Source organism: Anopheles nili, chromosome 2, assembly GCF_943737925.1.
Source record: "Anopheles nili chromosome 2, idAnoNiliSN_F5_01, whole genome shotgun sequence".
In the NCBI taxonomy this organism is placed as follows: Eukaryota; Metazoa; Arthropoda; class Insecta; order Diptera; family Culicidae; genus Anopheles; species Anopheles nili.
This window is the reverse complement of record NC_071291.1, coordinates 67,854,529-67,869,770: the sequence shown is the minus strand read 5'-3', so window position 1 is coordinate 67,869,770 and position 15,242 is coordinate 67,854,529. Positions and strand designations below refer to the sequence as shown.

At 50.1% G+C, this 15,242-nt stretch overlaps 1 protein-coding gene across 1 annotated transcript in view; it reads right to left on the bottom strand.

The window, feature by feature from the left end:
- The window catches only part of LOC128720026 (uncharacterized), a 51,020-nt gene extending 41,251 nt beyond the window's left edge, over positions 1 to 9,769 (bottom strand). The window contains exons 1-2 of the mRNA XM_053813709.1: positions 9,698 to 9,769; positions 3,616 to 4,218 (exon numbers count right to left, since the gene is read on the bottom strand). Of these exons, the coding sequence (XP_053669684.1) occupies positions 3,616 to 4,218; positions 9,698 to 9,769 (675 nt within the window). The remainder of the gene's footprint in view (positions 1 to 3,615; positions 4,219 to 9,697) is intronic.
- Positions 9,770 to 15,242: the final 5,473 nt, after the last annotated feature.

Sequence of the window (15,242 nt, the reverse complement as noted above, 5' to 3'; positions counted from 1 at the left end):
ATATAAGGACCTGCCACCACGCCAGTGCAAGTGAACGTACTCACCAGGCCCCGTGCCGAGCTTGTTCAGTTTTCGCTTGTTTCCGGGGTGCTGTTAATAAATTCCAAGCCTCATACAAAGGAGGCCAAATCGGTGGCCTACTGCGGTGCGTAAGTGATACAAAACACCCGCTGAGCCGTTGTTCCGCAATCGGAAGGCTTGTTAGCCTGAGCTAACGAGATTTTTGTCTCGCTGTCTCGGGGTTGATTGGCTCCAGGGGGTTTGGCGAACAGCGGGATGTGTTTTGAATTGAACCGCATTTTGGCAAGGACGAGCTTTCGGCCATGTCCATTTCTAGCGCACAAACGACCCGTTGACGTTTCCGCTTCATCAGGCGCACATCAATCATACGCGTGACGTAAGTTTTAATCGTTAACACGCGCTTCGGACCAAAGCGGCACGTGGTTTCGCTCATCCGAAGTAGATCAAATAAAGCCAGGCTGAGAAAAAGGCCCTCTTCGGGGTGGGAACTTTACGATCCGAGCCGTGAAGGAAAAATGCCAACGATTTGATTTGCATAAATCTCACCCCGGTGCGAGCCCTGAACGAGCTTTTGATAACAACTAAACGATTTCAATAATTTGGCCGTACCTGCTTCACTCATAATCTTTCCAAAATGGCTCCATCTCCTAACGCGCTCGGGGGGTGATGAGAGCGAAATTAAAAAACGGCTCATTTCCCTCGTAAAATTCGCCATCGCGCATGGAAATTAAGCTTAACGTTGGCCCCAACCTCGAAACCGCATGACTCATCTCATTTTATACCCGCGCGACCCGGGGAGACATTTTTGCGCCTAATTTATTTGTTTATCGTTCATTAAAACGCGCCGACATTGGCGCATTCCTGGTGCGGGGTCCAAAGCCCGATAGCGATCACGTTCACGGTATTTATGCTGAAGTAATCAGATCATTTAGTGGCAGAAGGTTGAGAGAAGAAAAAAAATAACCAACATCAGCTCCATTCACGCTCGTTCTTCTAGCAGGCGAATCCTCACAACTGGGGGCATCCTCCGGGCGGTCAGGGTTTCGGAGGGGAGTGCGAAATAGAAAATTTGTGTTAGAAAACCGCCCCGGTGGTAATAAATCTTATCATAGTAAAATACGGCCCCCTCGCCAAAACCGGTGCGTCGCAATAAATATTGAGGTGGTCAAAAAAAATCTGCATTCATATTCACGCGACCGCTAGGGGGCGCTCATCTCTGCCAGGCCGGTAGGTGGCACTTCCGCGTGCATTAGCTTTAATCTCGTCCTCTCCCAACCCCCTTCCCAACCCCTCCCACCTTCCCACGACCCACCCTCTCACCCCTCGCGAATCGATTGATACCGCACGATAAGCGGCCCGGGAGAATTGGAGGCCATTGTGGCCATAAAACAAATATGTTTGGACACCATTGCTCGGCACCCGTGGTGCGCGTCATCCATCGGGCGTGATTCATTCGACAATTTTTCGACCAAAATCGATCAACCGCAAAGCGGCGTTATTAGCATAAAAGGCTCCCAGCCCCGCCTCGACGCGAGGAGTACGCCCAAAATCGAGCCGTTCGTTCGTTTGCTCAAGGTTTTTGCCTTCCTCGAGCCGAGGCTCCGTAAGGGCTGGGTTTGAGTTTACCGCGGGACTGATGTGTTCCAAGCCGAATACCGCGCGTTATTTATGCCTTCCCGTCCAGGGGCCACGTTCTAGCGTGCGTGCCCCGTTACTGCGTTCTACGGATCGCCGCCGGGTGGCATCAAACTAAACATAAATCTCCGACCTGCCAGCACCCGTCGCGGCACTGAAACAATGCGATCGTAGCTCGCGCATTACTATGCTCTTTTTTTATGCTAGCCCCTTCTGAGGCCCTCTAATCAACACCTGACCATTCGTGGGCAGAACCTTGCCCGCGGTGATGCCCACCGATAGCACCGGGCGGCGATGATCTAAATGTGCTCCTTCCACCGACCGAGACCTTTGCGAGATGATTAGCAGATAAATTGGCTTTGGGGCTTTTTTAATTCGAGCTCTGAAATACGCCCCATTTTTTCACCCGTCCAATGGCGGGACATGCGCCTTAAGGTCACGATTAGAATCTCCGCTAGGCTTAGAATCGACGCAGGGATTTGAAAGCTCACCGGTCCAGTCATCGGCAGGAGCTGAGATCGAAAGCCCTCCCGTGTGACTCGCCATACAAGCAGGTGTTAGAAATTGATTTTTCGCTCGAAGGTATTAATAGTTCATGTTGCATGTTGGTGGCGCTTGTGTGTGTGTGCCTTTTAGCTTACATAACGCGCCCCCTGCAAACATGCCAGTTCGGTCGAGAATCGAAAGTAGAGCACCGATTAGCCGCAGCCGATTAGCATCCTGGCGGGTTTTAAAAGGTAGCAAAGAAACAGAATTCCTATCGCTTACAATTCTGGCGCTAAAAAGCGGCCACAGAAAACAAACCCACAAGGCACAAATGGGTTCGCATCTACAACGAGCCGATTGATCCTTTACGGCGCAAACCCAATTGCTGCCACTTAATTAAAACCCCCGACGCTAGCTTGTTTGAAAACTATCATTAGACCTGGGCCATTAGACAACGGGCGCTGATTTACATTGGAGCGCAGAAAAATGTACACTCAAACGCACACACAGCCACAATGGCAACACATTCCAAAGGCCATCTGAAGCAGAACCGGTGAGGGTCGAGTTCTAGCCAGCTTCTGCTATGAGAAGAATTTTATGTGCATTCTATTTTTTTTTGTCTTTCCTTTTCTCTTTTTGTGCCAACATCCCTGCCGAAGTCAAGTACGCCTGCTGGCCAGTTGGTAGACGCCTGGGCCCGAGAACGGTGCGATTTAGATTCGCAATTTAGAGCACGTTCAAGTTCGAAGAGGAGGTGAGTTGAATTATTTAAATTATAAATTAAATCAAACCCGCACCACCCGCAACCTGGCCCGCGAATCCAACTGTCAAGCTGACAGTTGCATTGGGGGGGAGTTTTGCATCTAAGCTTGCAAAACCGCGTCCACGGCGTGTGAAACAGCCGTTCCGGTGCCAACCGAGGGGTCCAATATTTAGAGCAATGTTACGCCGGTAAGCTGACGAGCCGGGTGCGCGACCTTCAGTCTAATTACATACGTGAAGTATGCGGCCGCGGGAGCAACACCGAAAGGTACCCACAAGAAGTGCTGCAATCGATCCTCGGTGGAGTTGTTGTTTCGCGAAAGGAAGCCGTGTTGCTGCGGCGAAGAACCCGCAATACGATCCGTAAATCGATCGGTGGCAGGTGTTGATACTGACGAAATGTAGCTAATTAATATGCATGGGAGTTGTTGCACTAGAATCACACGTTGCGCTTCGGCTGAAGGCGTGATCGTACGGACGGTGGAAAACAATCGCAGTTCGTCGGCCGGAAACGGGTTGCGAGATTTTCTCAATGAAGCACCACCGACAATAGCACCCAACACTTGCAGGATGATGCAAGTGCAGTTGCAATTGTTCCGATGCACTATCATTTCCATTGTCAGGAAGGTGAAGATGTTATTGTGAAACATTTCAAGCGATCGTAGTGAAATATTTCAAGTACGTCTATTAGAAGCTTCTGAGCGGTCTTACCTCATCGTGAATCTCCTCGTAGACTAGACCCTGCGTTGAGTTGGGATCCGAGCGGACGTTCCACATCCGCAACGAGTGAGCACCACCTCGCACCAGACCGTCCGTTTTCCGCAGCGTCAGGTTAACGTTTTCCCCGAACGCATCGAAGGACACTCGGTGTTCGTCGATGTCGGCTATGCTGACGTCCGCTTCCGTCGGTTCCAGCGTCGTGGAATCCTCTAGCTGTTCACTGTTCACACTCGGTCCCGCTTCCAGAGGGACCTTTTGTCGGCCAGGATCATCAGCGCCCCACCCGGGGGGTTTAGAGTGCTGGTTCGGTTTCGCGGCCAGCTCGCTCGCCTTTTCGGTGAAGCGCACCTTGCTGAGGTCCTTCTTAACGTGGTGGTTGATGGTACCGGCGTCATTGGCTGTTAAACCGTTCGCCTTAGAGGTCACCGAAGTGGATGAGGACGCTGACTCGATGCTACGTTTCCGCCGGGAACTCGCCAGCACCGGTTTGTTTGTGTGGTGTGTTAGCTTCACGAGCTCGTAGTGCGGGACCAGGTCTACGTGGTCGACGTGGAACACTTCCTGCAGCTGTGCTGAGGACATGTGGTGATGGATCTGGAAAGGAAATGGACGAAAAAAAATTGTATATCAAACAATGCTGAACGCAATGTCACTCTAGCTGGCCTTGTTTGAGCTGGAACACAAGGTCTATTTGTTGTCCATGGCATTTATCAGCGCTAGCAGATACCGCTCGTAAAACACGTCACCCCAATCGCGTTCTATTTGTCTCCATCCCCAACAGACGTAAGTACGTTAGAACTCGCAAAGTTGCTGCCCGTAGTGCCAAATACCTTTCAAGCGGTGTCACTCAGGTGCCCGAGCATGTACTTGCATAAATTATGCCCGTCAAACCTGCTCCCGATCGCCATCAAACGTGATCGCGATCGGTCCAATGTAATCCTGAAATATAGTTAAACGACTCGACCGCCGTTGGCTCGATAATCGAGTGCTAAGTGGACCATTTGTTACCCCATTCGGGCGTGCGGGACATCTGACAGCGTACCAGCGTTCCAGGACACCGAACACGCTCGGAATATCTTAAACGTATTACGCGAGATCTCGCACCACAAAACGTCCCACGGACCCCGTGGGCTCAGATTGATCCGGTTGGCGCGTACAATTGTTTGCGCGAGCTCGTGGAGCTGGTTTGCGTACGTACGACCTTGCGCGGTTGCTATCGGTACCACGTGGAGGCAACAGTAATGCCGTTGCAGACGCATGTTTGCACGCAAAACGATAGACCCTTTGAAGCGAAGGCGCGATACGCGAGTCGTGCTGAAAAAACAAGTTCACCTAGGCTAGCGATAGTGGCGTGCTAACGTTGGAGACTTCTAAATCTGTGCTCAGTGGGAGCTTAAAAAAAGCCCATGTGCCTCTTTGAGCCTCAAGCAAGCCGATTTAATGCTCCAGACGAGCACACACGCTCCTAGTCAATACCTCATTGCACGTGCATAGCAGCTGCTTGTTTGCAAAAAAAAAGCGAACCCCGGAAGCATAACACCTCAGAACGACCAACAGTGGCGCAGCTGCGAAACAAATGGCGGATGCTATTTTCCCGAAAAGACAAGCACAACGCAACGCATTCCCAGCCAGAGAGCTATTTGTCTTTATCACCGTTGCGTGCACGTAACCTTCGGAACTCCATTACATCTCACTATCGCAAGTGCGCCCTCGGAGTACAACAAAAGCGCCAACAACGGCTCCCGGCGGCCGCTGGGTTGGAGGGTGGAGGTGTTATCGATGCAAATTTGCGCACTGCGTTTCGGGCGGGAGCGGAATGCTGCGAAACAAATACATCTCGCTCGCGCACAAACACACAGACCCGCGCTCGCAGCCCATCGAGGTCAATTAGCGACCCGGCTGGGTTGGATTATGTAAACACGAGAAATGCGCGCACCGGTTACGGTGAGAGGAAATGGGTTCACCGACGTTTGCAGGGGGTTGCGAGGGTGCAATGGTGGGAATGGATGGAATCCGCCGCCTGATTTGGTTGATCTACGCACATGCGGTGTGAAGCGACTGCGCTCCGATTCGAGCTGGGCGATAAGCGAACGAACGACTTCAACGGTTGGTAAGGAAACGAACCCGCGATTTCGCGCGCGCGCGCTCAGTCACTGAGCAGTAGTGGGGTTTTTTGTTCGTAAACAGGTGCGTAGTACTTTTGAGGGGCTTGTTGGAGTTCCTGATAAATGTGTTTGAGATCACATTAAGGTAGCTTACGGACTACACATTATTTCGGTGCACAGAAATAATCTCCAATTCAAGGAGCTAGCATTAAACACTGCAGCACCTTTTTAAAACATTACTGAAGCTGATAAACCTAGCTACCGATAAGGAAAACCGATCCAGCATCAACAAGCTAAGTGACGTAACACCATCAAGCCGTTCCGATAGCTTGAAACTCGCTCTTAACTCTCAAAAAAAAAATGAGCATGAACTCATTCCCAGTGGGTTGTTTAAGGATGATAATCATCCGCTTCACTCCAATTGCCTCATTGGGGAACGGTTCAAACGAATCTTTTAATAGGCTACCGGTGCCATAGCTTGCCGATGCGGCCAGAAAAAGGAGCTCATTAAACAGCGCAACTATGGTAAGAGCAACTCTGGATGCCGACTGTCTACTGAATCGGTGGATTACGTGGCGTAAAGATCGATTGCTCCAGAAAATGCGCACAAATGTGATGCAGTTTTGTTCCATTGGCGACTTTCAAGATGGCCGCCAAAAGAAGTATTTTCACACGACAATAAATACACAGTTCAACACCTCTAGCTTCATGTTCCACTTCTGCCTTCCACGAACGGAAAGTAACATCTCTTTAAATCCATCATCAATTTCAATTCGCGTCACATTAACCTAGACCCAGACCTAGAGCGAAACCTCGGCCGGTTCGTACATTTCAGACCCACCCGATGGCGTACCGGTTTCTGGATGTCCTTCCAGCACCGCAAGCTTGTTGCTATCCTTCAGCGTGAAACTAAATTTGGCACCAGTCTCCATGCAAGAACACGTACACGTACAACAGTAAATGAAGCAGTACAACCCGTCCGTGTGTGAACAGGGGCTTTAAATCACAATCACCACAATGCTCACGTTCAACTCTGATTGCTGTTGATAGCTTGAAATTGATTTGAATCGCTTTTCGATCGGATTATGCTTAAACTTGGCACCGTAACTGCAGTCGTCCATCGAAACCACGGGAATAATGTTTCGTTATCAGCCATTCAAATTCAAACACGATAATCTTATAAGAATCAACTGCCGATCCTTCGGGGTGGCTTCGCGTTCCCTTCCCGTCAGATGCTAATCCAGCATCGAAATGTTTCATTTGGTCACTAAAACCCCACCAACTAGCGACGCTGTTGGTCGGTTCCGATGATTGCCTCGTGACTAACGCATCATCGCCACGCCTGACGTAAGACTTCCGCCGTTTGGTGCGTGAAAAGCGTGCGGCAGAACAGCTAGCAATCAATTACGCCCGCGGTATAATCCGGCGAGCCTTCATGCCACGCGGGCGGATGAAGGTGTTCGTGTTAGAGGCTGATGATAACAAGCGTTTCGAGCCGTTCCAACAACCTGCAGCCATCCGTTTTCATCCATTTGCAGCCGCTCACAGCAGAACGCGTGTGACAAATGTCGCGAGAATTGTGTGACATCTTAATCCGCCTCAGGGCCTACAGATCGACGAACAGCCTCTGCAGGCCCCTCGGGTGTGTATGTGTGTGTGTGTGTAGGCCATCGTAGACATGGCCACGGAAACCTTCGCGCCACAAACGAAAGGGAAAAGCCTCCGCTTCGGGCGACAGCAATGGCCAGATAATTATGGGAAATCGGAAAACCAATCAACCGTCCGGCCAGTTGGAAGGGCGATTCTCTCAAGCCCGCACCACCGGTGGATTACTCAACCCCCGGAACGAGGAGGGTGAAGAATAGATAAAAAGAAGTAAAACAAACTGAAACCGGCCACCCCGTCATTACTCCCTCCGAGTGCCACGAATGACATCGACCCGCGTGTCACGGTGCGGTGTATTTATCGTCGAAATAGAACCATTAATTGGCCACCGTTACGAGATGATTACGGTGCAAAGGTGGAGGGGGTTTGAGGCGCGATCGCTGCGATTTGGTAAGACATCCGAAAAAGGGGCTCGAGCGCATCGGTCTGCGTTGATGGCGATCGGTTAAATGTGTCAAACGAACGCAAAGGAGAACACGCGCCCTGACGGACGAATCTGTCCGGTATGGTGTCCTCTGTCAAGAAGCTAATTTGTACATGTAACCCTGCAACAAATGGTTGTTGAATGTTTTTGTGCTTCTTTTCGTTGGTTTTTGGAATGATTAAAATCAAACGAAATGGGAGCCACTGAGAGCGCATTCTTTGGAATTCAACTCAAAATTCCTTTTAAATGACAAAGCAACGCAATTAAATCAAAGCAGATGTTTTTAAGCGAGTTGCATAAGAAAACTTTGGAGAAAGGGTTGCAAAGCTTTTCTCACAAAAGCTTTCTAAGCAAGCTCGCAGATCGTGAATGTTGTGCTTTGAACCTTCATTTTTTGTTAATTTTATTCTCGCATTAGCCACTCAGCATTAGTGAGTTAAAAGAATTTATTTTTCAACAATGACTAACCCTGCTTGAAATGAACAAAATTGTTAGCAACATAGCCAACAGTTTCATCAATATTCACACCACCCTAAGCACTCTGAACATCATCGATCCAACCGTTTACCATCAAATGGGCTTTCGGCAGAGTGGTGGAAATTTCAGTACCCTCTATTCGAGCCCACTCGGATCCAATTTCAGTCGACGAAGCAAACTCGTTTCCTCCTTGCAAAAATAAAAAAAAAACCAAATCCCGCTTCCCGAAGAAAAACAACCTGTCGCCGACAATGGTCTGCCCGTGCAGGTTATTTTCATCCCCAACCGGTAGGCTAGCGTCCTCAATGGATAGAGGGACGAGAGAGAGAAAGAAAAAAGCTCAAACCTCGTCGATGACATTTGATCTTTTGCGCCACTCGAACGGAGAGTAGATCATCTTCAACGCACTGCCGAGGCACGAGCGCTTTCGCAGCGCTTCCAGTAGTGGCTTGCGATGTAAGATAATACTTTATCAACGATGACAATTATCATAAAACTTAGCTCCGGCAATGTCTGATCAGCTCAATCGCATCGACACATCGCATCACAGATAGCGGCTTCGACTAAGCCAGTCTGAAGGCGGATTTGTACAGTGATCCTGCCGGCGGGATTGTGTTCTGAAATTATCTCAACGATCGAAGGAGCCCGCGCTGTTTAGTAGACTCAAGCTCAAGCTGTGTTCGATGTATGCGTTTCGAGTAGTGCTCGAGTGCTCGTAAGCCCATTTACCCCCAACCGATGGGGTGGAGAAAAGCAACCCCAATCGGAAGGTGGCTCGTTTCCACGGCTTGTTTCCGTCAGGGCGGATGTGAAAGGAAACGGTTACGTTCGAGGCCCTCGGACGTGGTAGGAAGTCGCGGTAACACGCGCGAAATGGCAAGTAAGTGGACGGCGTAGTAAACCACCCGAGTCGGCTGGTGTGAGTGTGGCCATACTCGCCATCGGTGACGTAGAAAAGCGCCATTGCTCGTAGTAGGGAAAAAAAGAGGAGAAATAAAAAAAAAAGCCTCACATTCAGAGACCTGGTGGAGGTCTCCGACGTCTGCAAACACTGTGCCACAACCTTCAAACCTCCTGTACGGGCCGCAAGCGAAAAAAAAAATTGCTCGTTGTTGAAACAATGCCACTGGCCGGGGGTTGTTTCTTGGTATACTAACACAATTCATACCGCGGAAGGTTAGTCATTTCTCAGAACCAACACCACGTCTGGTGCGGAACTGTGTCACACTGGTTAAGAACTTTTTCCCGGCCAGCTGAAGCTACCTTTGCACGAGTACTTCTGGTCGACGAATAACACGTACGCCCGATTGGTCGATCGTGACTCAGGGCGCGATTTCGACCACACTGAAGACTTCCGTGGTTGATGCAATATACTAATCGTGTTCACACGGTGCATACTTACGTCTGGCATGGCGGCACTGTAGGTACATAGTAACGTCCATGACGCCGCAAGGTAGAGCCCTAACTGCTTCATTTTGTGACCTGGACGGCGATCTGCAAGCGAGAAAAAAAAAGAACAGATAAAAAAAGCGAATGAATTATTAACGTAATGTGTTATCGTATACATATAAGCACCCTTACGATCCCGGTGGAAAATAGCTGTCCCAGCGAATTGGGTGCACACAAAAGCTCATGCAAAAATCGCCCAAAATCAGCTCGCCCCCTGACGTTGAGCTCCCTTTTCTTCACCTCAAACAACGCGTTAATGAACGGTTGCGGATAAAACAAAGCCCAATTTTATCACCAAACGGTTCTATGTTTACCGCACTGATCAACCCGTTATGATAAGAACGTAAAATATAGACGAACGTTTCCCTACGCCCATACGGATTTTTTGTTTCTGAGCTCGATTCCCGAACAGGGAAAAATTCAAACCCACCTCAGTAGCGGCTCGCACAAAGATCGCGCGATCGATGAAACGGGGGCCTCTCGAAATGGCAGGACAAAAATCATAAATTCAACCTGACAACAGTTCGGGAGACAAATCCGCAGGCTCGCTGTATACCGGTTTCGAGTTGGGGGAAGTTTTTTGCTTTTGCTGTCAAAAAGCATTTTGAGGGAGAAAATTCCCCAGCCATGCCGCTGGAGATAGTGTCACTCGTGGCAGCAAGTGCCACTCACTGGTACACTATGATCGATTTGAAGTTCTGCCGTAGCTTACAACGGCCCGGTGACTCATCGGTAATATCACACCGGCTAGTATCACCGCTGTGGTATGCCACAGCATAACCGGTTGGTCAGTTGACCGGTTGGTTCAAGCATCCTTCTGACTCGCGCGAATGGCGGATCCCAATCTGATCAGCTCGCAACCGCGTGAGCCTCGGCGCAATCTCGCGCGACTCATTAGGCTGGCCAAAAAACTCGCTCACCGCGGTGCCGTATACTTACGTCCCGAAAATAAACCAACACATATGGCCCGCCGGTCGGAGCCATAAAGGAACCATAAAATTTTGCATATTCTTTCCGCAAAACAGGCACCCTTTTTTCCGAAATGCGAAGGGGTGGGTTTTGGTTTCGGTTGATCGACCCCGCTTAACGCTCCTGCCACGCCTGCCCGGCGGACCCACCGTTCTTGGGGAACTAGACGCGAGGATCACGCTGGCCAGCTGTGAGCCGCTCTCACCGGTTCCGCCATGGTTCGCCAAAAGAGAAAAAAAAACTCGTTTTAATTTATCCTCCTCTAGAATTGTGTATGCAAACTGTCGTGCGACTTTCGTTTCAGTCGTCCTGCCGGATCGCGCACCAGCCGCGGGATTTTGGGACCTTTCGGTTGGAGCCTTTTTCACTCACTCGCTCGATCTCTCTCTCTCTCTCTTCTTCTCTCGTTATCTTGCTCGTTTTGTTTATTGTTTTCATTTTCTTCTCACAAGCATTTTGTTCGGTTTGGCTCGTCGCTTCAGCGGCCAACTGCCCTCCTCCCACCCACCATTCCCACCCACCATTCAAGCGGTTTAGCTTAATTTCATTCATTTCGTCTCCTGGGCGGGATCGAGACCGGGAACTGGTTTTCGATCGAGACACTGATTTCGATTATGAAGAACCTGTCCCCGGTCCTGGCGGTCCATGCTGGCTCTAGTCCACACTCACAGAGCCACAGTGCCAGAGAGAGAGAGAGAGAGAGAGAGAGAGAGAGAGAGAGAGGGAGAGAGATAAAAAAGCATAAACCTCTTCAACGCAAACGGCAACGAGTCGCAGCGACCCCGTGGCGTTTGCCCATTGGCAGCTGGGGTAGAACCGGGCCAGAAGTTATGATATTTCAAGTGCCAATTGGCACTCGTGAGACATTTCGGCTCCCCCACGGGTCTGACCGATGCGCCTTAAACCAATTAAAAGGATGCCCCGGGTGGAAAAGGCCGCGGCCCCGGAAAGGGAGAAAAATCCAGCTCCTAACAGCTCGAACACCTGTCCCCGGGAATGGGACCCATTTTGAAGACCGGCGGAGAATAAAGTAATGCAATTAATGAGCATTCCTGGTGTTTTATAATATATACGCACGCGGGACAGCTTAGGTCATATATTTTCCTTACAAATGGTCACGATCGCGATCGTTCCGGCCATGCTCGGGGGGGTGAGTTTTTCATCCCTTCGCGGTGACGATCACCATCGGGTGTACGACCTATTTATGGGTGATCGCGTGTACACGCCACTTACACCGACGTTCAACACCGCTCGATATCAATCAAACCCCACCATTATCGTCCCACGAATCACGCGAAAGCGGGTCATCTCCTTAACACACCATCTCGAACCCCAAAAGGGTGTGCCCTTTTTCGCGCGATGACAGATGTTGCAACGCGTTAATTACCCGCTTTCAGGTACGCATTAAGTGACGTTTACCTCGACCTCCCGAACCGGCAATTATGCTCATCTCGGGCGTGTTTCCAAAACCCCTCCACAACAAAAGAGGCTCCTTCCCGGCGAGCACCGACGAAGGGACAAAAACAAACGCACCAACTGGCCGAGCCACAACATTTACATGCGACCTAAAATATGACGTGCGACGTGAAAACCACCAGCGGTGTCGAACCAACGACAAAGGTCCCCCCGAGTGATCACACGGACACGGCCGGTAACAACTGCGACACGCGTTCTCGATCGCGAACCGATCGCAACGGACGTCCCAATTATGGGCTCCGGCTTCGGTGGTGGTTGATTTGCATTGTGGTGGATGGGTTTTTTTTTGAGCATAACCGGGGGCATAAATTTGGCTACGACGTCTAATTAAGCGACCGCACCGCGCACGGCTCGAGTTCTCGCGCCCGGAATGCCGATCCGATCGAGAATCGGAACCGGCGTAGTCCGCCCAAAAACCGTGTCACCTGTCGGTGCCGGTTGGAGTTAATTAATAGTGAGTGATTTTACGACACACCTTCGGTACAGGTAGGCAGCGCTTGTTTGGCAAACATCATTCACATTATCGTGATTTATCGTCTGATCGTCTCCCGGTCGGGAATGAGCGCAGGAAACGCCCAAAAGTAGGCAAAACTCGATCGTGAAGTTGAGAACTTCTTTTTGCAGCAATGGACATACTCGAGTTACGCTCGCTTTACTGCTCGGTTTCATTGCTCCCTCTGTCTGAGAGAGAACCACAGATGACTTTCCCTTTCGAGTGTTACCGTAAGCGATCGTCACGTTCCAACGACTCCGCGAGCAAGATCGCAGGATCTCCACACCCATTTCTCGATCTTCTAGGTCTCGCTGACTGAACCAAGCGCGGAAAGTGAAGTTGATCTAGTTTATTGACTCTCGCTTTGTCGCTGTTTCTCGTGTGTGTGTCTGTTCTCTCCCTTCCGACAATGAGGGCACCAAATCGAGCCCTTGTTTCGCCCCTCCACACACACACACACACACACACGTGTTGGAATGATCACGTTGAACTCGTGGTGTTTCGTGTTCCGCTTAACAGGCACGTACACGGTAGAGGCGCGGCAAGCTTCACACCTTGGAAGAGACCAGAGACCAAATGGCGTGCTTGGAAAGGAAGAACCTTGACGTCTGCTGGTCTGACGTGGAGCACGATCACGGAAGGGATCAGACTGTCCACAGCGTTACGTCAAGTAATCGGTGGTGAGTAACTGCCCTAAGGGGACGACTCAGTTTGACCCTTTCCACGAGGGTTTTAGATAGTTCCAGGGAACTCGCGCTGACGCTAACGCCGACCGCAACTAATCCTGTCGCGGTGTTTCAACTAAAACAACATAACAGCCATTCCTTCCCCTGCAAAAGAAACAAACATTCTCACCCGGGCGACCCGAGCAGGCGTACTGGAACGATAAAAAAGACTAATGTACCTTCCTAAGCGGATTAGCGTTCTTTTATGGTCGTTTTGGTGAAACTGCTACACATCGCGGGTTTAGTTGGCCGGAAGGAGAAGGCGTTGAGGCTCCAAACCAAGCCGCTTTGGTCCGCAAGTGAGAGGTGAATTATGTTTTATAACTTCTTTAGGGACAACCACCGGCTTCGCCACGCCGCGGCTAATAACAGGTTCTTTTATTTGCTACTTTTATGTTTATACGTTTTAATACGCTGCCACAGGCCGCGAGAGCCGCCCAAGAGTCAACTCCTTCTGAGGTGCGTCAGCTTCAAGATCCGAGCTTTAGAAAAGGTGCGGTGCTTTTTTTTTTCGTTTGGTAGTGGGGCCAAAAACCCAAACCGACGACCCTTCACGGTAATGGCCAGCAGTCTGCAAACAGGGTATTTGCAAACACTTTAGAGCACCTGCCGCCCGGTTCAACTGGAAGCGCCATAAAGCGCCTCCGTCCGTCGTGGGCTTTACTACCGGATCTGAAGCGAATACTCGCGCGTCGTAAAGCTGTTCTAGTTTTATTACACCACTATTTTACATACGATACATATTCGATTTGTTCGCGTTGGGCGATCCGCACGTTGTCGAACGGTAGAATTTATCGACCGGACGATGATTTAAATTAGACCATGATTCATATTCCGTGCAAGAGTTAGGACCTTTACGAACCATTGAGGGTGATTTTTTTTCTCTCTGTAATGGCCTACCGATCAGTGATCGAGAAAGTAATGCGACATAGTAGGCTCCAAACCCCCCAGGCTGCCATTTCAAAATTCAAACGATTTCTTGCGACATGTTGTGATCCGGTTGTCGAGCCAAAACTCCAGCTCCTTCTGCGTGCCAGAGCGTTTCAGACCCACATTCTCGTTATCGTTTGGCCCACACCCAGACGGGCTCTAAATTTCCCTATCGCTCCGGAGAGGCGCCAATCGAACTATTGCCAATATTCCCCTCCATCGGCGGCAGCGCGAGCTCGAATGACCTGCATCAGTTTCAACGGGCTCTCGCTTGGAGTCGGCCACGCGAGACAGGCATCAAAAATTGGGTTAGGCAAAATTTATGGTCCTGCTCCCGGCCGCACGGTAGCAACGCCGAGCTGCTGGAGAGGTGGCGCAATAGAAAGGCAATTCGTACATCGTGTCAACACCACGCGCTTATACGCAGTCTCCAGAGGAGGGACTGCATTTTTTTAATACATTTTAGGTCTTACGTAACCCTTCCCGAAGCGATCTGGTTCGCGTGTGCAGTTCGATTGGTGATATGAGATGTCGTTTAACTCGAAATTCAGCCGTGCTTTCTGAACCACAGAGAAAGAGAGCTTTTCGTTACAGGAGATCGCAAAAAGGCTTAAATGTTCGCACCCAAAATACTATGTAACTGATGGCTTGCGAAAACCCCACAGAAGCCACTGATGAAGGAAGTACCATAATACGGAACCAACCACGGTACTAATTTGGAAATGTTCCCTTCTCACGAACCACTGTTTTATGCTGCTGGAACCTCACGCGGAACACACACACACACGGGAGGTATTATTTTATTTCTCTAGCCCTCGCTTTTGTGTGCGCTTCATTAGCACCGCGTTCAATCCGGCTCCGAAGACAAGCTCTGGTGATGATGCACGCCGCCGATAGTGAATGCA